Source organism: Phascolarctos cinereus, unplaced genomic scaffold (genome assembly GCF_003287225.1).
Source record: "Phascolarctos cinereus isolate Bilbo 61053 unplaced genomic scaffold, phaCin_HiC Scaffold_5;HRSCAF=322, whole genome shotgun sequence".
Lineage (NCBI taxonomy): Eukaryota > Metazoa > Chordata > Mammalia > Diprotodontia > Phascolarctidae > Phascolarctos > Phascolarctos cinereus.
In genome coordinates this window covers 27,807,947-27,830,639 of record NW_027555958.1, presented here as the reverse complement: position 1 = coordinate 27,830,639, position 22,693 = coordinate 27,807,947, and the positions used below count along the sequence as shown (strand labels likewise).

At 49.2% G+C, this 22,693-nt stretch overlaps 1 protein-coding gene across 1 annotated transcript in view; it reads right to left on the bottom strand.

Moving 5' to 3' along the window:
- The window catches only part of LRRC75A (leucine rich repeat containing 75A), a 120,341-nt gene that overhangs the window by 8,848 nt on the left and 88,800 nt on the right, over window positions 1-22,693 (bottom strand). The window contains exon 3 of the mRNA XM_021007003.2: window positions 17,432-17,544. Coding sequence (XP_020862662.1) covers window positions 17,432-17,544 — 113 coding nt within the window. The remainder of the gene's footprint in view (window positions 1-17,431; window positions 17,545-22,693) is intronic.

Here is a 22,693-nt window from a genome sequence, read left to right as displayed (position 1 = left end):
AGGAAATACCATGTACTCATGTGAATAAACAAAAGAAGTACGAGGAAATGTGGGGCAGGGAGGCACTAGCAGCTGGTGGGAAGGGAGGCCTCATGGAGGAGAAGACCTTTTGGCTGAACTCTGAGGTTAGCTAAGAGCTAAGGGGCAGGCGTGAGGAGGGGGTGCATTCCAGCCATCGCAAAAACCTGGTGACCAGAGATGGGACGTCCCGTGCATGAGAGCTAGCAGCAAGGCTGGTCGGTTTGGCGGGACCACGAAACATGTCAAGCCTGGAAAGAGAGCCAGGCTGGGAAAGACTTTGCATTTTATGGCTCCCCTACCCCCGGCCCAGCCCTGCCCTAAGAACTGGCAGCCTGGCTGGGCTGGGATGTGTGGGCACGTGATGGGTCTGAGTGAGCGCATTAGACACAGTCCTCGGAGTAGCTACACAAGCCTCACAGATGTGCACACACACCACACACACACACACACACACACACACACACACACACCCTTGCTACAGCACTGGCTCTAAGTCACCACGTGGATTCCGACCTGAACATTCAAACACATCATCAAACACGCACCAGCCCCCTGGGGCTTTCTGCCTCTCACACATGCCTACATGCCCACACCCATATGCCCAGCTTAGCTCTAGGCACAAAAACCCAGGTGTGCACCACAGAAAAGCTGGGGAATGATAACTTCACAAAACGATTTCTTTGCTTTACAAAAGGTTAGACCACCTGCATGACCAGCTCAGACTGGGTGGCCAGGGCCAGGCAGGGCTGGTGAACAGAGACCAGGCAGGGAGCCGTCTGATTGTGTGTGGACGTGTGGCCTTGGGCTAGTCACTGCCCCACTCAGTACTCTAGAATCAGAATTTCTTACACCAATGAAATCCTAGGTCCGGGCTCTATCCCTGGCCCTCTATCCTTGGCATTCCCTTCAATGCCCAGCTCTTGTTTTCTGTCCCATATGAGGTTTGTTTTACAGTTATGTGACATATTCATGACTGGAGGAACCCCTCCTTCCTTCCCCCACGTGCAAAGCAAGGCCCCTTCCCATAGAACTCAAAGCCGCATTGGGCCACACAGATCTCATGCTATTGACAGTGCCTCTCTGGCCCCCTCCTTCTGCCCCGCTCCTCCATCCCCAGCCTTCTAAATCCTGCCTGTTTCTCTGTCTCTCAGTCTCTGTCTCTCACTGCCAGCCCGGGGGCTAACAAAGGCAGCCCCGCCATGGGACAGGAGCTCCCTTCCAAGTCCCTTTCTGGCCAGAGAGTCAGAGCCTTCCCCCACCTCCAGCTCCAAAGAGAATCCCTTCCACCCCCTCCCCTCTCTCCCAAGCACAGCCATAGGCTGATCAATAGTAAGGATTTTGAAATAAAAATCCATCTTCCTGGGGCTCTGACTGGTCATCTGCTCTCCAGAAGAGCCTGGGAATGGCTCTAGGTGGGGGTAGGGAGCTGAAGCTGCTGGGAGCATGAGAAACTAGAATCCTGTGCAGAACACCCCCAGCCCTGCTCCCATAGAACGTGCGGGCTCCTATCTCCTGGCATGAGTCTCCCTCTTCCCTTCTCCCCTTACCGATAGGAGGGCAGAGACTGGTTTGACTGTAGTCTCTTCTGTAAAGTGAGGGGTGACCCAGATCATTCTCATGGGAACCAGGGGATAGAATTTTGGTTGTGGAGTCAGGAAGACCTGGGTTCAAATCCTGCCTCAGTGACTTTGAAGCAGGTTCAAACCCTATCTCTGACAGTTATTATGTGAACTTGGTCATCGCTCCATCTCTCTGTCCTCAGTTTCCTCACCTGTAAAATGGGGGTGTTAGACCAGATAACCTCTAAGGGCTTTGCTGCTCTAAATCTAGGACGCTGATTCTCCCCCTCTACCCTCCAGTTCCCCAGACCACTCACCCTCAAAGTCCGGGCAGTGGACAGCAGGGAGTCAGCAGCAGGTCAAGGGAAGATGTGGGCCCACCCTTCTGGGAATCCAGCCAGCTTCATGGAATCCAAGAGGCAGAGCATTTGAGGGCCGACCCCTTCATCTGAGGCCCAGGGTCTGGCCCAAGAGTGTACCAGCTAGTAAGTGGCACTGCTTTAGATCTCCTAACGCCCACACCAGTGTTCTCTCTCCTCCACGTGGTCCCTCCCGCTTCTGGTGGGTATCCTCAGAGCCTACCATGGCGCCTCTCACACCCAGACAGAGACTTGTCAAATGGAACTAAATGACACTTTTGCCTATGGGATCACAGATCTTAGAGCTGGAAGGGCCCTCAGAGGCCATCTGGTGCAGTTTCCTCATTTTACAGATGGGGAAACTGAGGCTTAGAGAGAGGGGCATAACTGTCAGCAGTGGGATTTGAGCTCAGCTCTCTTCTGGTTTCCTGCTCCAGAGCTCCATTACTAGTTGGGGATGAATGAATGAAGAGATGGTCTTGTGATCTTTATGTTCCTTACAGCTCATTATTGGATTGATGTTTTAAAAAGAGAAAAGAAAAAGACTGAAGTCGGGCCTTCCTTTCAGAAGCTTTGCGGGAGCCCTGCCATGCTTGTTTTGAATAGCCTTCAGTAAGCAGGAGCAGAGCAGTGCTCAGCCCCCTCCTCTCTCATCTGACCCCCTTGTGGCTGAGCGGCACCATTGTTGAGGCAGCTGGCCAAGGTCTGGGGCCTGGGGCCTGGGGCCTCCAACCAGCTGAGCTAAGCAGCCAGCACACGAGGTAGTTGTTAGTGCCATGGGGACCCCTCCCCCCACCCCCCACTATTGCTGAGGCTGGACTCCTGGTGTGTGAGCCACATGTTTTGATGCCATTGGGCTCGGGTCTACTTTGAAGTCTGTTTCCCAGAGCCAGCTTGGGCCCTCTTTCCCTCCACACTAGGGGAGCCCCTCCCACGCCTGGCCTCAGGCAGAGGGGGCCAAGAGTCTCCTCCGATGGCAGAAGGGCTGGGGTGGTGGGGTACAATTCACACATCTGGAGAAAAAGGGGTCAGGAGCTCAGCTGGCCAGGCGGGTGCTTTCTGGGTCTGGGGATGTTCCTTTCGTCCATGGGACTCGCCCTGAGGAGAAGCACTAAAGACCAGGTACCCACCATGGTATTGTCTCGATCAGTGACTGTGTCTGGTATGGGGTTGGGCTACACCTTCCCCACGCACAGAAACCCCTAGGGGACGGGGTAGGACCTCCCACACGGCCAGAAGCGCCCTGGGAACAAGGTTCATACTTTCCCCATCTTCCTGGACGTTTTCCAGGACAGAATCTCTGCTTCCTGAATGCTCTTTTCCAAACTTCATCCTGACCTGGAGGACCCTCCCTGCCCAGCCCAGGGCCCAGGAAAACATGGGCCACAATGGAGTTGACAAGAGAGAGAGAGATGTGTTCCTAAACTATTTTTCTGAGCAGAAATTAAATGAATTTTCAAAACTGCAATCTAGAGACCTCAAGGAAACCCTGGCCTTGGGCCCCTGAAGTCCCTGGGCCACAGAAGGAGGGGGAAGGCACTGGGGGGCACTTCTGTCCTTGAAAGCCCCTGGCTAATCAGGCTGCAGCCCCACCAGCTCTCTTTCCCACCTTCTCTGACTCTGCCTTCATCCATCCACTGTCCCCAACCCCTCCCCCTGCTTTTCTGGCTCTACCCCCACTCTTCTCCCTACTCTGGTACTTCTCCTTCTCCTTCCCCTCCTTCCAGTCCCAACCCTGCCGGCCCAAGAAGGCCATGTGGCAAGTGCAGCAGATTTTCCAAATGTTTCTGCCAAATTAGGGGAAATTGTTTTTGAAGCCATTCAGGGTTTATGGGTCCGGCTGGATCAGCTGCACACTCCAAGAAACTTTAGACCTTCCCTCAGAAAAGTTAGATTTTTGCCAAACATCACACGTCATTCACACATGAGCATGTGTTCCCTGCCCCAGCACACAACAGACCCCCAAAGTGCTGCCTCTAACCAGACTGCCTCAGTTGCCAAGCAAACACTCACTGCCCACCCCCAACCCCTGCTTCCCTGTAACCAGGGCCTTAAGCAGGAAAGATCTAGCTCTGACATGAAAGGCAGTGGGCATAGGGGACAGAGGGCTACATTTAGAGTCAGAGGGTCCTAGATTCAAATCCCATTTCTGTCATTTATTGGTAGTGTGACCCTGCTTGAGACATTTAACCTCTCTAGGCCTGGACCACTTTGCCTGTGATTCCCTCAAGCTCAGGCCTTTCAGGCTGGGATGGAGACAGAGCTGGGATCTTGCCATTTACTCCTTCATACAGAGAGGGGATGATCACTGTCAGGCACTCCCCCATCACCATCCAGGAGACTGAGGGACAAGCCTGGGGAGTTCCACACTGGAGGGAATGAAATGCTTAGAGTGAGCATTTTGCCACCCAGGATTTCATTGGTATGGGGAACTGAGGCAACGCCTTCAGTCAATGCTGCTCAATAACTGCTCCATAAATTAGGAGCATAGGATTGTTGACCTTGTGCTAGAGGGCACTTATGAAGGAACCATGTACTATCACCCTCTCATTTTACAGATAGGGAAACTGAGGGAGAAGGAGGTTAAATGTTTTCCCCAAGGTCAAACAGGAATTATCAGAGGTGGCAACTGGACTCAGGTCTCTGGTTCCAGAGGCACTCCTCTTTCTCACAGTCTCAGAGAGCTGCTTGAGAAGTTAAGTGGCTTGTCCAGGGTCACACAACTAGTATATATCATAGGCAGAACTTGAACCCACATCTTTCTGATTCTGAGGATGATTCTTTACCCACTTGGCCAAGATGTCTTTAGTCATCCTATAAACTGTCAGAAAGAGCCTGCTGGGGATAGGAGTCCGGGACCTTGCTTCTAAGAATGGCTCTGCTACTGATTTGTGATGTTATCTTTCCTGGCTTATCCCTTCCTGGTTTGTCCCAGCTCCATTAGCTTGGCCCTAGACCCTGAGCAAGAACCACAGTTATCTATACCCAGTCTAACATAGCTGGGGGAGTGAGGGAGGATGTTTATCAGAGGCCAGGCATGATGATGACAGTCAGAGACCAGGAAGGTGGGGCAGATAGGAAGAGGAAAATATAGATTGGGGTTGGGAGGGGGATAGGAGAAGAATCTATTTTTTGCCTAGAGTTTCCCTGTCAATCAATGGACATTAACAATATGAGCAATGGTGTGAACAATAATGCACATGAGCAGTAATGAATGATAAGCATCAATTACATACCTACCATGTGCCAGGCACAGGTGCTAAGTGATGGAGATACAAAGACAAAAGCAGAAAACAGGATTTGCCCTCAAAGATAATGACTTCAAGGGTGCCTATGGCTTGAAAAGACAGTGGTGCCTTCAACGATAATGGGACGTTTGGAAGTGGGGTGGATTTAGGGGAAAAGATAACGAATTCTGGTTTGGACATACTGAGCTTGCAATTCCTATAGAACATCCAGTCCTAAATATCCTGCAGGCAGCTGGTGATGTAGCACTGGAACTCAGGAGAGATTTGAGCTGGACGTATAGATCTGGGAATCATTTCTATAGAAGTGGTGAAAGAACCAGTGGGAGCTAATGAAGTCAGCTCAAGTATGGAGAGGAAAGAGAAGAGGGCCCAGGACATAGCCCTGGGCATAACGGGGATGAGGAATCATCAAAGGAGACTGAGAAAGAAAAGTCAGACGTGTCAGAAAAACCCAGAAAGCTGCAAACCGATCCAACCATTCTGGAGAACAATTTGGAACTGTGCCCAAAGGGCTATAAAACTGTGCATGCCTTTTGACCCAGCAAAACCACTACCAGGCTGTATCCCAAAGAGATTTAAAAAAAAAAAAAGGAAAAGGCCCTATCTATACCAAAACACTATTTATTTATTTATTCAGGCAATTGGGGTTAAGTGACTTGCTCAGGGTCACCTAGTAAGACTCAAATATTTGGTCAGAGGCTGGATATGAACTCAGGTCCTCCTGAATCCATGGCCAGTGCTTTATCCACTGTGCCACCTAGCTGCCCCAGAACTTGAGGTTTTTAAAAATGAATATCAGAAATTTTGGCTTTCAGGAAATTTAGGAAAAAATAAAAATTGAATTAAAAAAAGAAAAAACTATAAAGAAAAAGCCAGAAAGGAGAGAATAACCAGGAGGAAAGGGTGGTCAAGGTGGATGAGGGACCAGTGAGGATGAGGACTGAGAAGCAATTAAAAGATTATTGGTTTTCATCCAGAGTGATATGGGAAACCAGACACACGTGTGTGTGTGTGTGTGTGTGTGTGTGTGTGTGTGTGCGTGTGTGTGTGTGTGTGTCCCACGTGCAGGGGCTTAAGAAGAGAATGAGAGGAAAGACAGTGGTGGTACCAAGTTTGGTTGAGAAAGGAAGGGCGTCCAGGGAGGGTTTGGGGTTTGTTTTTCAAGAAGGAAGAAGATTTGGGTATGTTAATCAGCATCGGCGAAAGAAAGATGCAGGATGGAAAGAGAGATTGAGGATTAAAGAGAGGGGGCCTGATACTTAGAGCTTGGAGATTCTAGGGCTCTGTGGCATGCCCCACCTGGTACTTCCTGGAGCTTGGCCCCACTGGGGAGGCTGCTTCAGCCTGAATGGCAGAATCACACTGTTTCTTAGGTTCCCAGATCCTGGCCAAGGAGTGGGAAACCTATGGCCCTAGGGGCTCACCTTTCCCTGCTTCCTCCAACTATCATTTTCCTCTTCCTCTTTCTCCTTCTCCTTCTCTGTCACTGTCTCTTCCCATCTCTCTCTCTCTTACTCTCTCTCTCCCTCCTTTCTCTCTATGTCTCTTTCTGTCTCTCTCTGTCACTCTCCCCTCTCTCTCTTCTTTCTCTTTCTATGTCTCTCTGTCTCTATCTCTCTCACTCTTCCTCTTTCTCTCTCTCTATACCTGTCTCTCTCTCTTCTCTCTTACTTTCTCTATGTCTCTGTCCCTCTCCTCTCTCTCTGTCTCTGACTTTCTGTCTCTGTCTCTCACTCTCTCTCCCCTCTCTCTCTTCTTTCTCTTTCTTTCTATGTCTCTCTCCACCCTACTTCCTTCTTGTTCTCAATTCTTCACCATGGAGAGTGTCTACTGCCCTCTAGCACTGTCTCTCTTGACCTGCTTAATTGGTTTGCTTTTAAGAGCATGGGAGATACCAGTTAGAATCCTAAGAAGCCTCCAGATGAAGCTCCCTGTTGGCTGGTTCTAGGACACACAGAAAGCACAGGATCACATTTTAAGAGGAGAGAAACTGCACGCAGCCAATGGGAATTAAATTAGTCAGGTGTTAGATGGTACCTTTCAGTGAAAAGGGTGAGACACTGGAAAACGGGGCTTAAAGATAGGCCAAGCCCCTTTCTCTGGCCCATCCTCCAGCCCTCTCCTTCCTTTTCCTTGCCCCCCCCAATCTGCTTCAACAGAGGGGTGGGTCTGCCTTGCTTGGAGATAGGGGAATGGACCAGATGACCTCTGAGCTCTCTTCCAGGCCAGAGCATCAACAGTGCCATTTTCTACTTTGTCCTTGGGAAGGAGGTGAAATGTATCCTTGGCCAAAATCTATAACACAGCCAGAAGTGGGGGAAAGCCAGGCAGCAATCCTGGTTCCCCACTGCCCTGCTGGCAACCTGGCTCCCACCTGCCTCTCCTACTCCTGGCTGGGCTGGAAAAGCATTTCCCAACCTCTTCACGGCTTAAAGGCACTCACTTTGCAGGCTCCCAGAGAGGAATGAGTTTTCTAATTAGAAACACAGGGGAGCAGGAGGGACCTGGAGCTTCCAGGGCCCAAGGCCAGCCAAGCAGGCTGTGAAATACCTGCTCTGTAATCACTGTTGTGGGCATGACCTCCCTGCAGCTCCTGGCCCAAAAGGAGGCAGGAGGGTATCCACCACTCTAGGCCTTGTCAGCTCCCCATTGTCCTCCTTTCAGCCACTGCTCAGCCCCCTCTTTCCTCTTCCTCTCTCTACCCCTTCTCTTCTTGGCCCCATCTGGCCCTCTCTTCTGACCCCACCCCTTATTCTTGTCCCCCCCCACCCCTCCTCCCTCCTTTACTCTCCCTCTTTTATTATTATTATTATTTTTAATATGAGGCCATTGGGGTTAAGTGACTTGCCCAGAGTCACACAGCTAGTGAGTGTTATGTGTCTGAGGCCGGAGTTGAACTCAGGTCCTCCTGACTCCAGGGCTGGTGCTCTATCCACTGCGCCACCTAGCTGCGCCTCCCCTCTTTTATTCTTTCCCCAGCTCTCTCACCTTACATCTCTTCCTTCCCATCATTCCTCTTTTTCTCTTTCCTCTCTTAACCTGGCGTCTGTGAACTTGTTTTTTAAAGAAATATTTTGACAAATGTGTTTCAATATGACTGGTTTCCTTTGGAATGCTGTATATCTTATTTGACGCATTTAAAAATATGATTCTGAGAAGGCGTCCATGGGCTGTCTGCCCCGGGGGGGCCAGGACACAGCAGAAGACTAGGAAGCCTGCCCTGGGATATGCTGTTTTTAAAGCCTCTCCTCCTCGTGTCTGCCTTTGAGCCTGCCTCCGCACCCCTGTCCATGCCGTCCTTGGAGAAGCCTCTGCCTTTCTCTCTCCCGCTGGCCCACTGTCTTTTAGGATCACAGATGGCGGCTGGCATAGACCCCAGAAACCACCTAGTCCCACTCCTCCATTCCACTGAGACCCAGGGACGGAAGTGACTTGTCCAAAAGTTGTATAGGAAATGTCAAAGGTGGGGACTGACCCCAGTTATGCTGCCTTCACTACCAACGCTGAATGCTGTCTCCGTGGTGCCACACTCATCTTTCTTCTCCTAAATTCTCCTTTTCTCTCTACCTTAGGTGCCCTACTCACTGGTGTACAAAGGTGTACAAAGGATTACAGGTTTAGGGCTAGAAGGGGCCGCCTAGTCCAATCCTTACAGATGAGGAAATTGAGGCACAAAGAGAGAAAGTGACTTGTCCAAGGTCACACAAGTAGTAGATGGAAGAGTCAGGTCTTCTGATTCCGAATTCAGCCTGCTTTCCACTGTACCACACTGTCTTTCCAAGCTTGACAGTTGTCTCCAAGTCTCGGGATGACTGTTCCAAGGAAGAGGGATTAGCCTTGCTGACATGCTCTGTTTAGCCCCGCAGAACCAGAAGCAGTAGATGGTTGCAGACACCAATGTAGGCGCGTGGCAGGAAGTTCTTCCTAGCAATTAAGGCTGTCCAAAAGGAGAATGACCTTGGAAGATGGCAGATCTTCAAGCAGAGGCTGCAAGGCCATTTGTCAGGTGTGCTGAAGTGGGCATTTTGGGGGTGGAGGGAACATGGGGTCGACCAGACGGCTGTTCAAGTCCCATCCAGCTCTAGAAACGCCATGATTCTGTGCCATCTGCAACAGCTGGGAAGCCAGGGACTCCCCTTTCCTGGGGATCTCTAAGCACGGCAAGGAGCTTCCTTTCCCCCCGGGAAGGTAGAGGGAAGCATTAAACAGCCTCTGGAGGGGCCTTCCTTTGGCTTTCTCTGCTTTCACTGGCCAAGTCTGGGTGACCCCAATCATAAGCATCTCTGCCCTAACCCAGCAGGATCCTCGCCTGCTCTGTTCCTGTACCCAGAATGCCTCAGGTTTGAACAAACAGCCAGAGACAGGTGAGATAAAGAGACAGTCCATGGCAGGAGCTAATTTGACAATTTGCGTTAATGTCTGTTTTCCCCTGGCCTAAGTGCTCGCCATTAAAGTCATTTCCCCCTTATGGCAGGCAGGAGGAGCCCAACATTAGTGGAGGGAGGGCACACTGGGTCAGAATGCCCAGTGTCCAGCTGTAACCCTGACCCTGACTCTAACAGAAACTCAGGGAACATTTAAATATGAAAAGCCAGCAGGGCTGTCAGGGACTAAGGAGGGTTAATCTGGAGAAGATTTAAGGGGACAGACAGACTGGCTGTCAACGTAATTAAAGGACAGACATTGGGGGTTAGAATGTAAGCTCCTAAGAGGGGGGAATTGTTTCACTCTTTGTATGTGTAAACCCTGAGCTCAGCACAGTGCCCAGCCCAAAGCAGATGCTTAATAAATGATTGTTGATTGACTTACTGAAGTCAATAGAAAGATACAGCCAGCATTTATTAAAGGCTTACTCTGTGCCAGGCACTGTACTATTTGGGATACAAATGACAAGGAAAGACTGTTCTTACCCTCAAAGACCTCACAGTCCAATGGGGCAACATAACATATGGCACCCATATAGGGCAGTGCATACAATGAAACGTAGCAAATATGCCACCCCTGAGGACAATGTATACAATGAAATGGGGCAATGTATGTAATGAAACATAGCAAATAAGCCACTCATGTAGGGCAATGTGTACAGTTCCCAAGAGTCAAGGGCAGGACCTTGATCCCAAAGAAGAGTGTTGCTGATGCAGGCACTTCTTCCTGTTCTCATCTGGATTGTACTAGCTGACCTCTGGGCCTCCTTCCATCGCTGAGGTTCCATGATTCTAGGTTGACCTCCGGGGTATGGGATCTTTCTGAGAATATTTTCTAACGCATGTAAAAATTAGTGCTTGCCAAATCCTCTCCTGAGGAGTTCTCTAAGGAAACAAGGTGCACATACGTAAGTAGGTGATCTTCTGGGTATGAGGAAGAAGGTAAGAGGTTCTTCCAAGGTTACACAGGTAGTTAGAGGCAGAGTCAGGATTCTGAATCCTGGTTTCCCAGGTTTTCGGACTCCAAAGCCAATACTCTTTCCATGTTGTCTTTCCAATATGGGCAATATAAGTATAGAGTAAAGTGGACTATACCGGGCGCAAATTAGAGATCCAGATGGAGAAGAAAGATCATTTGGGGGGGGGGGAGAAAACACTTTCAGCTGAGGTGCAATGAATGGAAGGAGGCGGTGCCTGAGTTTTGTGGCCCTTAAAGAGAAGGGTTTTATTGGTAGAATATCTCAGGCATCTGAATGAACATAAGTGGAAGTTGGAATGTCAAGTTCAGAGGGACAGTTAGAGGTCCAGTCTGGCTGGAACAGAGAGAGAATGAAGGTGGGGGGATGGTGAGAAGTAACTCAGAATACTCCTGGAGAGTTAGGTTGGAGGAGAGGAGGAAGCATGTCCCAGGCACTGGGGAAGACCAGGCAAATCCCCAGAGGCAGGCCAGTGCAAGAGGAGATCAGGTTAACAGGCCAATTTGGCTGCAGTGTGGAGTATGGGAAGGGGAGTGATGGGAAAATTAGTCTGGAAATTTAGATTGGAGCCAGATTGAGGAGAGAATGAATCACAATGAAGATGACTTTGGCAGCCGAGGGAAGGCTGCCCTGGAGACAGAAGAGAAGAGAGTCAGGGAGATTAGTTGGGTTGTGGTTGTTTACTTGTTTTTCAGCCGGGTCTTGCTCTTCGTGACCCCATTTGGGGTTTTCTTGACAAAGATACCGGAGTGGTTTGCCATTTCCTTCTCTGCCCTTTTGATGAGGATGAGATGAGGAAACTGGGAGGGATGGAGCCAAGATGGCGGAATAAAAGCAGTGACTTGTGTGAGCTCTTCCCCAAACCCCTCCAATACCAGTAAAAATGGCTCTAAACAAATTCTAGAGCAGCAGAACTCACAAAAACACTGAGTGAAACGAATTTCCAGCCTGAGATGAGGAAACTGAGGCAGACAGGGTGAAGTGACTTGTTCAGGATCACACAGCTAGTAAGTGTCTGAGGCCAGATTTGAACTCAGTACGATGAGTCTTGCTGACTCCAGGCCAGGCACTCTATCCACTGTGCCACCTAGCTGCTAGCTGCTAGCTGGTTCACTAATGCAGGTGAGAGGTTATAGGTGCTTCAGTGAACTGGGTTGGTGGCTGTTTGGATGGAGAGGAAGGGATGGATACCATGGAGGTAGGCCCTGGTATGGGAGGAAGGAGAGGGAGGAGAAGAATTGGGGAAGGACTCAGAGCCCTTGAGTCCAACCCCTTTATGTTACAGATGAGGAAACTGAGGCTGAGGGAGATGACCTGCTTGGGGTCACAGTCAATAAAAGTCTGAGGCTGAATTTGAACCCAGGTCTAATACTCAGTCTGTCTCAGGATGATTCTGAAATGATGAGCCTCAGTGCTCAGGAGGATGAGGCCCTCAGAAAGAAAGGCCTTAAAACTGCCATGGCCCTTAGGAGGCCATGGAAGGGACTTTGCAGAGATGGGACTGGGGGGGAGGTTGCAGGGGCATCTCTGTGGTTCTCACTCTCCCTGAAAATGCTCTCAGAGCCAGATGGTCCTCAGACCACCGAGGAGACTGATCTAGGAGGCAGGTGGTGGTTTAATGCAAAGGACTAGCTTGGGGGAGGGTCCCAGCTCTGCCACAAAGGCACTGTGTGACCCTGGACAATTTATTTCCTCTCTCTTGGGTTTCAGTTTCCTCCCTTGTAAAATATGGGCGTTGGACTCCTGTGACGTCCAGGTCCCTTCCACCCCTAAGACTGTTCAGCACCATGACTCATAGGGAATCAGGCGATGGCTTGTCCATGTCCCTCCTTGTTCTTACCACGCCACTCCCCTGGGTGCCTTCTTGGCGGCCTCCCTCCTCCCTCTCCATGCCCCACGTCCCTGCGTTGTACAGAGTGCACCCCAGGCCTTGTGTCAGGGGCCCACGTCTATTTAGGTCCTCTACACACATGTGCCCATCAAGGTTTGGATTAGATGCTGAGCTCCATCCTGGGGGTACTGAACCTGAACCCTGGCCAGCCCAGAGGAGCCAGATGGGCAGCCCTGGGCTAACGGCAGTGGGGAGAGGACGAAGTAGAAGGAAAAAGCATTACCGTGTGTGTGTGTGTGTGTGTGTGTGTGTGTGTGTGTGTGTGTGCCCACCCTCCCTGGGCTGCTTCCCCCTTGCCCACCTGGCCTGCCACCAGGAGAAGGATCAGGAGAATCATAGCCCCCTCCCCAGTGGCTGTTCCTTCCATGGACCTATTCGTGGCACCTGTAGCACAGGTAGAAAGCTCTTCAAGGCTAAAGGGCTTTCATTTTTTCTTTTTATCTCCAGCACAGGGAGATAGGCACACAGCAGATGTTCAGTGTTGTTGAAACAATAAAAAAATGAATATAGCGAAATTACAAAGAATAAATTTGATACCAAAGAAGAGAAAAGACACCTCTCCCAACTGTTTTTGCAGAGGTGGGGGTGGGTGGGACATGGCATATAATGTCAGATTGTTTGAAACATCCTAATGAGTTTTGCTGAATTTTTGTCTTCCTCTTTTTCTTAAAAAAAAAATCCTTTGTTACATGGGAAGGCTCTCTGGGAGGAGGGAGGAGGAAATCTATGTAAATATAAAAAAAATCTATGCAATGTAAAAACAAACCATATCAATTAAGTCTATTTAAAAATAAATGCTTATTGACGTTGAAATTGACCAAATGCAGTGCCCCCTCCATCGCCATGCCCCAGGCTGGGGCTAAGAGGAGGGCAGCGCGGGAGGGGCAAAGGAATGCTGTGCTTGAGCCAGTGCCTGAGAGGAGGGGACTTCCCCCTACCTTTGACCTTTATTCCAATCCCTGTGCCTCATCCTTCTCAAATGGCAAGTTAACTTTCCTGCTTCCTAATATAGCAGGCACATCCCTGATTTGTCGGACTGCAGTCCTTTGGCCAGGAGCTAGAGAGCATGTCCAGCTTTGGGGGAGATACCCAGTCCTTTTTTTCTAAAATGGACACTGTCGCTCACATTTTGGGGGGACCCTAAGCATAAGCCACTCCAACCTTCATTTTAGGGATTTCCTTGGAATTCCTTCAGGGTAGGGACAGAGTTAGAAAGAGAAAGAATCTGTCCCTTTTTGAGGTCAAGATCCTCCCACCTCCACATATGAACCCACCTGCCATGAATTTGGGTCCCCTTAATGGGACTCCCTGGGCTTCCCAGTAAACAAATATTCTGAGAGCTGACTCATTTTGCTATCCCAATAAAAGCAACCCAGCATTTGTCTGAGGTCCATGGAGTGGAGGCAAAGAGAGAGGGACCCTCTATTTTCCTTCTCTTCACATGAGTCCCTTCATTTTAGAATCAGCCTCTATGTCAGTGTAAATTGAGTGAGTCACGTCTTCCCCCCACCCCTCCCGTGGTGTCTAAGTCTTTCCTTCTCTCCCAGTCTCTCTCAGCTGACCTTCAGATAGCAAGCTCTGGTCCTCCCCAGGGGCCCTTCACTTCACTGGCACGAACAAATCTCCAGGACAAAGCTTAGGTGTAAGATGTTGTCAACTCTCGCAGAGGACTGCACACTCTGTCTTCACAGGGAATGCGGTTAGTCGGTACTGAGTCGCATGCCGGGGTCCTGCAGCTGGGCTTTCTCTTCATTTTATGCTATATATAGGTGGAAAGTGGTTTGCAGGAGAAAGCCTGCCTGGTTTGTAGAGCCATCTCTGATCTCCCCCGCCTTGACTTATAACAACAATAATAATAGTCAGCATTTTCAAATATTCTCTTATTTGATCCTCACAATCCCGGGAGGCAGGGACCATTATTATCTCCATTTTATGGATAATGAAACAGAGGTTCAATGATTTGTCCAGGATCACACAGCTACTAAATGTCTGAGGCTGGATTTGAACTCAAGTCTTCTTCCTGACCCAACACTCTATCCACTGAATCACCTAGCTGCCTTCAAGCACTACCTATCTCACAGTTTATTATTATCTCATTAATAAAACTTTTTGTACCTGGACTTTAAACCAGATGTATATATTGGGGCTCTTTTATGGGCAACAATGGTTTCTGAAGCACTTTCGTGTACATTAAATCCTTCCATCTTCACAACTCGACAACCCAGGGAACGACTGTGTCATCCTTTTCCAATATACAAAGGGCAGAAACTGAAGCTTGATTTCCCGATTGATCGCTCCCGAGGGCTTCCCTGAGATACCCGAAGGCAAAAAACAATCTTGAGAGAGATCAGTTGTGGTGGGGGTGGGGTGGGCATCTCCCCACCCTCTTAGGCTCCCTGCCCTCCTCTGGTTCAGTAACTTTCTCCTAATAAAGCCATCTGGAACAAAATCCACCTGGGCCTCAGAGCTCCTTCTCCCCCAGGCTTCTCTGAATTTCCAGACTCATCAAAAGGCAGGTTCTGGTTGGTGTTTCCCCAGGTACAAGAGATTCAGAAGTGAAATCTGCTGAGCCTGGGGCAGGGGGAGTTGGGCCCAGTGCAGGCCAGGCTGCCATCAGGAGAACTCCTGCTTCATGCTCTCAAGGGAGATGGAAGGCACTTCTGTGAAAAGTGGGGGCAGTTTTGGGGCTGGGCTCCCTATCGCCCCTGGACCTAACCTTTTGTGGGGGATCCAGGGCTCTACCTCCCAGCTACCAATTAGCCAGCGACCTTTCCCACTCTCTGGCAATTCGGATCCAGCCAGATGCAGCTGCTCCTCTGAGCTGACAGCTAATTAATTGTTACTCTGGGGAATATCTCCTTCTCCCTCCCTACCTCTCTCTACCTCTCTGGCTCCTTCTCATTTCTGTTTCCTTTCATGACTATGTTTTTCCCTGCCCTCTCAAGGGCTAATCAGTTTCTGGGCAGGGAGAGGCAGGGAAACAATGCATACAGATCTGGGTGTTCCCTCGGGGGCTGCATTTGGGGAAGGGAGGACGTGGAACAGGAGAGTGGAGCTTTATCTCGCCGGCCCCCTGAGGCTCTCCTATTCACAGGACTTCCTTCTCTCCAAAGTGCCCACCATCTGCTTGGGCAGAAGGCTAGTGGGACTGAAAATGAGGAGAACAGATCAATCAACCACTTGGGTGGACTGCCTAGGGCGTAATTATGGGAGGACATGGACAGGAGTCACACGGAATGAGTGGGCACAGAACCTCAGAATTTAGGAGATCACAAAACCACTGGAGCAGTGGCAAATATGTTGGATCCTGGGCTCACAGGCAGTCAGTTACCAAGAGGAAAATGAGAGAGGTCTTGCCCTCAATGAGCTTACATTCACTAAGGAGAGGCAACATGAATACATAGTTATAGGCAAAAATACACAAAATGGACCCAAGGTACTCATGGGATGCGGGGAGGTGCAGCAGCTGTGGGGATGAGGCCAGGAAGGCTTCGGGGGCCAAGTGTTGAAAGAAACTAGAAACTTGAAGAGGCAAAGAGGCAAAGAGAGAGTAAATTCCAGACAAGGGGGCAGCCTGTGCCCAGAAAGAACCAGAGACAGGAGATGGGGCTTTGTGTGTCAGTAACAGTACAAAGAACAGATGGGCTCTCCTTGGAATGTTGTATGTGTGACACGGAACGATCTGGAATCAGTCTAGAAAGGGTTTGCAGTGACACACCAGACTTGTCTTTCATCTTAAAGGGAATAAGGACTCACTGGGGTTTACTGAAAGGAGAGGGTGGGTGGCCCTGTCACATCTGCACTTTGGCAGCTGTGTGGAGGATGTTTGGAGCAGGAGGTGTGAGGGGCGTGGGGAGAGAAAAGAAGACCAGGGACCAGGCCCTGGAGCACGGACAAGTGAGGGAGAAAGGGGTGAGGGATGATGACCCTGCAAAGGAGACAGAGAAGGAGCAGCCAGGCAGGTAGGAGGAGAACCCCAAAAAGCAATGTTACAGCAATGTGCCCTCAGAGAAGAGACCATCCGGAAGGACGGGTCTTGTTTCCAGCCCCATCCGGCTCTGTCCACACCCCAGTTTATCACCTATTCTCTCGGTTATGTTTTTAAACCCCTTTCTGTCTTCCAGAAGACTCATGGCTCACCCCCACCCCAAGAGCAGGCACTGGGTGTCTTTTCATAAGGCATGGCAGCGATCAGGTCTTCCCCACCAGACTCAGAGGTCTCCAAGGGTGGGGATAACATCTCTCCTATCAGAAAGGACAACCTCATCTGTTTGGAGAGCCGCAGTCTGTGGATTCTGAGATGGGGGGCTGTGTCTCTGATGAGGGAGACATTCTCCTGCCCACGCCCCTTCCCCCACATTCCCCTTATCAAGTTCAGGGCTCTTTGAAGACAAGGGTTGAAACTATTTGAGAGCAGCACTTGGGCCTCCCCTCATCAGACTGGGATGCTCACAATGGCAGGGACCGTCAAGTGGAGCATCTCCCTAGGACGGGGGGATAGGCGTCCCCCATATCAGACTTGGTGCTAAGGATGAGGACTCCATCTCTTCCTTCCTGCACGTCCTTCCTATCACATGGGATGATAAGATCATAGTGCTAGAGTTGAAAAGGACCTCAGCGACCACCTAGCCCAACCTCTCCATTTTACAGATGAAGAAACTGAGGCCCAGGAAAATAGGTACTTGTCTATGGTCACACAGGTGGTAAATCAGGGAGGTGATGTCCAGCTCCAATACATGAGCCATCCTCAGCGGGGGAGGGTGGCCTCCCCACTGACCAGGCTGGAATGGGTTTCCCAGGAAGTAACAGGTTCCCCTCTCCCCCCACTGGTAAAGACTCAATGACCAAGTGTTAGTTTTGCCAGAGCAGGGATTACTTTTTGAGAATCAGCTGGGCTCCCTCCTCTGATTCCGTGGCAGCCCTTTCCCCACAGGATCCCAAGGGGGACTCACCAGGCCTGGGATTTCCTCTTCATATGGCTCTGGCGTTTCCACTGGGAGTGAGGGCTGAGATGGTACATCAGCTGTCGACAGAGCTTCTCCATGGTGCCGAGGGCATCTCCTTCCTGCAACAGCAACAACCGAGGCAGATTAGTGAGGGGACCACTGGGATCCCTGCCCCAGACGGGAGCCTCACCCACCAGCCCCAGGGTAGAAGAGAGGGCTGCTGGGCGGACCCCAAGTTAAATTCTTCCTCAGTTTTCCCATCTCACCTACGAAAAGCAAGGCATGGCAACAAGGTAATGAGACCGATTGTTTAATAGACCTCGTCTGGATCATGGCATGACACACTCAGAGCCGGGAGAGACCTGAGAGGTTGTCAGTCCAGCTGTGTCAAACTGAGACAGAAATGGTGAGGATTCCTGCGGGTCACATATCGACTTAGGAAATCACATTAACAGCATCTATGCTTTGTTGTATTTATATTTATTTAAAAAAAGATTTCCCAATCACATTGTTTATCTAGTTTTGGCTGCACTTGGGAGGAGATAAGAGAGGGACAGTCAGAGAGCTGGACTGGTGCCCATGGAATGTTACAAAAGCTAGATGAAGGTCCCTCTTTCCCAATCACTGGGGCACTCCTCCATGGAAAGGTTGTAGGAAGATGTGGACAACCCTTGCCAAGGATGAGAAAGTATGGGTGGGTTCTGATCCATGTGAGTGGAGGAAGGATGAGTGAGGGTCACCAGCATGACAAAGCACTGAAGTGTAGGGGTTATCTTCTTCTCACTATCCTTCCTCTCTCTTCCCCCTACAAGCCTGTCCCTTTTGATTCCATCCAGGCTACCACTGCTCACAACAAAGTCAGGGTGGAGCAGTGAATAGAGGGCTGGACTTGAGTCAAAAAGAGTTAGATTCAATCCCTGGCTCAGACACTACTAGAAGTGAGACCTTGGGCCAGTCACTTAACTGCTCTGTGCCTCAATTTCCTCCTCTGTAAAAAAAAAAAACTGAGGCAGCTGGATTCAGTTGAGCTCAATTGAATACTATAATTGGCTAATGCCAAACAGTTATTTAATTTCTTTAATTTAAAAAAAATTTTAAACCTAGCCAACAAAAACATTCAGATAAAGGAACAATTGTAAATAGTGATAAACTCCAAATTAGTTTATTTAGCAAAGATTATATTAACTTTAGAGAAAGAGTGTGGCAGAGTGGATGGAATGCTGAACTCAGGAGACCAAAAGACCTCAATTTAATCCTACCTGGGACTCTAGGTAGTCAGAACCTCTCAGAGCCTCAAGCAACTCCCAAAGACTATAAAAGGATGGTAGCTCTGCCCGGAGGGGCAAGAATTCCCACACAAACGGAATCACTGGTCATTGACATAAATTAATTGGCTGCATCCTTTTATTATCCATTTTCCTCTGGAGGTGCTTTATGTCTGTGAGTCATGCCATATCCTAGTTTCTGAAAAGACCAAGTTTCAGGTCACCTAAAGGGCAGTCAAGAGATAAATGGCGGCCGGGTGTAAGCTGTGCCACATTATCAGTGATTAACTGTGCAGGAGAAGCAGCATCAGGTATCTCATTAGAGATGAAAAAGAAGTGGGGGGGGGGACAGCTGGTGGCACAGTGGAGAGAGCACTGATCCTGGAGTCAGGAGGACCTGAGCTCAAATCCAGCCTCAGACACTTCACAGCTGCATGACTCTGGGCAAGTCACTTAATTTCTGCCTCAGTTTCCTCATCTGTAAAATGGGGATAATAATAATAGCACCTAAGGTTGTTATGAAGATCAAATGAGGTAACAGTTATTTAGTGCTTAGCATAATTGCCTGGCACACAGTAGGCATTTAAATGTCTCCTCTTCCTCCCCCTTAAAATAATAACAAGAAACACTATTTTTTTTCCATTTCCATGTCCCTTTCTGATCTCTTGAGTCTGTGACTTTTCTTTGGAGTTTTCTCTTGTTATTGTTGTTATTATTTTTATTATTCTTTAACATTAACACTGCAGTCAGTGGGCGTGTTCTGATTCTTCTTCCTTAATTTGTCTCTCCCTCCTTCTTTGTATTCTTCATATTTGTCATTTCTTATGGCACAATAATATTTCATTTAACTTGTCTGCCCCACATGGTTCAACCATTCTCTGTCTGTTGGGCTTACGGCTTGTTTACAGACTTTTGCTGTCACAAATAACGTTGCTAGGAGTATTTTGGTACAGTTCGGTCTTTTTTCCTTGCCAATAATATCCTTAGGGTATAATCCTATTAGTGGGATAACAGGGTCAAAGGGCATGAATAGTTCCGTAGCTATTACACAAGGCCATATCACTTTCCAGAAAGACCGTACCAAATCACTGCCCCATCGGCAGTATACCAGGGGGCCTACTTCTCCACGGGCCCACCAGCATTCCAGGTAGAGATCTGTCTCTGCATTTCCTTCCACCCAGGAACATGAAAACAAAGAACAGACCAGAATTCTTGAGAAAATAATCCTGGCCTTGACAACCAAGAAGAAAGAAGTGAGGAAAACGTACAAGTCAAACAACCAACAGATGATTTCCTCTCCAAATTTTCTCAGCTGACCTGATTTCAATCTCAGCGGCTCCCGAGCCAATCCTGCCATACACGTCCTCAGCATGCATCAGACAAAGGCTAGCCTGAAACTGGGTTACAGGTCACTGGGCTGCCTGTCTACAGCAAGCCGGAGAGGGGACCGATTGTGGGCGACACAATTTCGTTTCGTCCACAGGCACTGTCTTCCATGTGCTTGTTATTAACCGATGCCAATTCGAACAAGTAGACAGGCAGGGATGGGGGAGGGTCATCAGAGGCTAAGGACAGTAGAGATAGCTGGTCTATTTGTATAATAGGAAAAAAAAAAAGAAAGCATCTCTTGGTTCCAGACAAGTCAGAAAGAACAGAAAGATAATAGATTCCCTAGATGCCGGAGGTGGCCAGAAGAATTGGAGGAAAGGGGAATGGAAGAATAGTGACATCCACTCTAAAACAACCTATAGAATAGCAGTACAGTTAGAGTTTGGACTGTAACTTTGGGTCCATTGACCAGACCCAAAGTGAATCTACCCATCTGTCTTCCTATCTTCCTTCCTTCCTTCCTTCCTTCCTTCCTTCCTTCCTTCCTTCCTTCCTTCCTTCCTTCCTTCATAATGGAGTTAAGTGACTTGCCTAGAGTCACACAGCTAGTAAGTGTTATGCATCTGAGGCTGGATTTGAACTCAGGTCCTCTTGACTCCAGGGCCGGTGCTCTATTCACTGCACCACCTAGCTGCCCTCTGAATGTTTATTATTTATTAGTGAACAGTTCTATGTCAACTTGGAGAGAAAGTACTGCTGGGCTCTGTCCTCAGTCCTGTTCTATTTGACATTTTACCTTTGGTAGGAAGTTTGTTGCTAAAGGCCCAGATGGCATGCTGATCAGATTTGTGGATAACACTGAGTTGGCAGGGGTAACACAGTGGATGACAAGAAGGATCCAGAGATTGATTTGGGCTAGAATAATGGACCAAATCTAAAAAGGTGAAATTAGATAGCGGTAAATGTGAAGCCCTTCACTTGGGCTCAAGAAATCAATGTACAAAGACAGGCTGGGGGAGTTAGAGCTAATAAAAAGAGCTTGCATTTACATGATGTTTTAAGGTTTACTAAGCAATTTGCATACATTATCTCTGGGTAGAAGTTCACAAAAGGCCTGAGGGTTCAATATGAGTCAAAAGTAACCCTGCCCCTCCTTTCCCCCCCCCAAAAAAATCTATAATTCCATTGGTGTAGGGAGCTTCCCTCTCCCAAAGCAGATCAGCACCTTCTCTGAAAACTTATCGCCTTGGTGGTTACCTGGTGGCACTGAGAGGTTCCAGGATCTGCCCAGAGTCACACCGGCTAGGATGGGTCAGAGGTGCAGTTTGAACCCAGGCATCCCTGGCTCCAAGGCCGCTGTAGGCAAGCCTCCTCCCCTCTCTAAGCTCCCCTCAGTTCCCTCACCTGTAAAATGAGGAGTTTGGACTAGATGACCTCTGAGGGCCCTTTCAGCACCAGAACTAGACTCCCATAGTGATGAAACATATTTACTTCTTCTTGTTAGAAGGGTGGGGGACTGTGGATAAGGCAGGGTATACACACACTTCTCAGTGGCCAGGAAAGGAGGCATTTTTCCAACACAGCAGTGTTTCCCATGGCATTTCCCAAAGGGCTGGGGATCCTGCATGCAAGACCCTTGCTAGAAAATGGTAGGGAGGGAGAGAGGTACATGGTCAATTTGCCAGTTTATTTTGCTCAACTGTTTCTCTTTGATATAAAGGATATTTCTATGGGGGGAGGCAGTGTTGATGGAAAAATGACAGTAACATAAAAACAAAAACAAAATCCCAAAGCATCTCAAAACACTTTTTAAAACCCAAACTGAATGCCATGTAACTACAATGACCAAGCTTTTCCCTAAAGAAAAGACCAAAATGCAGCTCCCTCTCTTCTTTGCAGGGGTGGAGGGCTATGGATACTGCATACACTGCTAGATGCGACATTGGTTAGCTTTGCTGAATTGGTTTTCTTTCCCCCTATTTCTTTTTTATGCTTTGTTACATGGGATGACTCACCGGGCTGGGGAAAGGAGAAAGATAAATTTGGAAAATAAAGGTGATGTAAAAACAAAAAATGTCAATAAAAACATTTTAAAACCATTTTTTAAAGGGTCGTGAGAACCTTAAAGCACGAATTTAGGGTTCTTCTGCCTTGCTGTATCCCCCACAGGCCCCAGCGAAGTGCTGGGCATGCTATAAAAAGCCCGATGCTTGTAGCAGCTGCCAGCCCAGGCAGGTCCTTGCCAGCATGGCACTGCCAACCACTTTGCCACAGAGGACCCAGGAGACCTGGGCAGAGGAAGAGAGTGGGTGCTGCCAGGGTCTGGGACCAGGTGCCTTGCTGCTGTTGTCCTTCCACCCCCCACCCCTCCTTATCAAATCCCGCACTCGGCTCAGACAGACTGGCATCCGGGCCTGGAAGGCTTGTTAAACTTCTTCAATATGACTTGTCAGGAGGAAATGAAAAGGTCGGACTGTGCAGCTGACAGCGGCGGCAGTGGCAGCGACTCCTCACTGCCAAGGACGATTTCCTGATCTCCACCAGCGCTACTCAGCAATTAGAGACTGGGAAAGGAGGGGAGTGGTTGAGGGTGGGTGGGAGGAGAGAGGCACTCACACAGAGGAAGGAGGGAGGGAGCTTTGGGAATCAGGTTCCACCCTCAGCACACATCAGG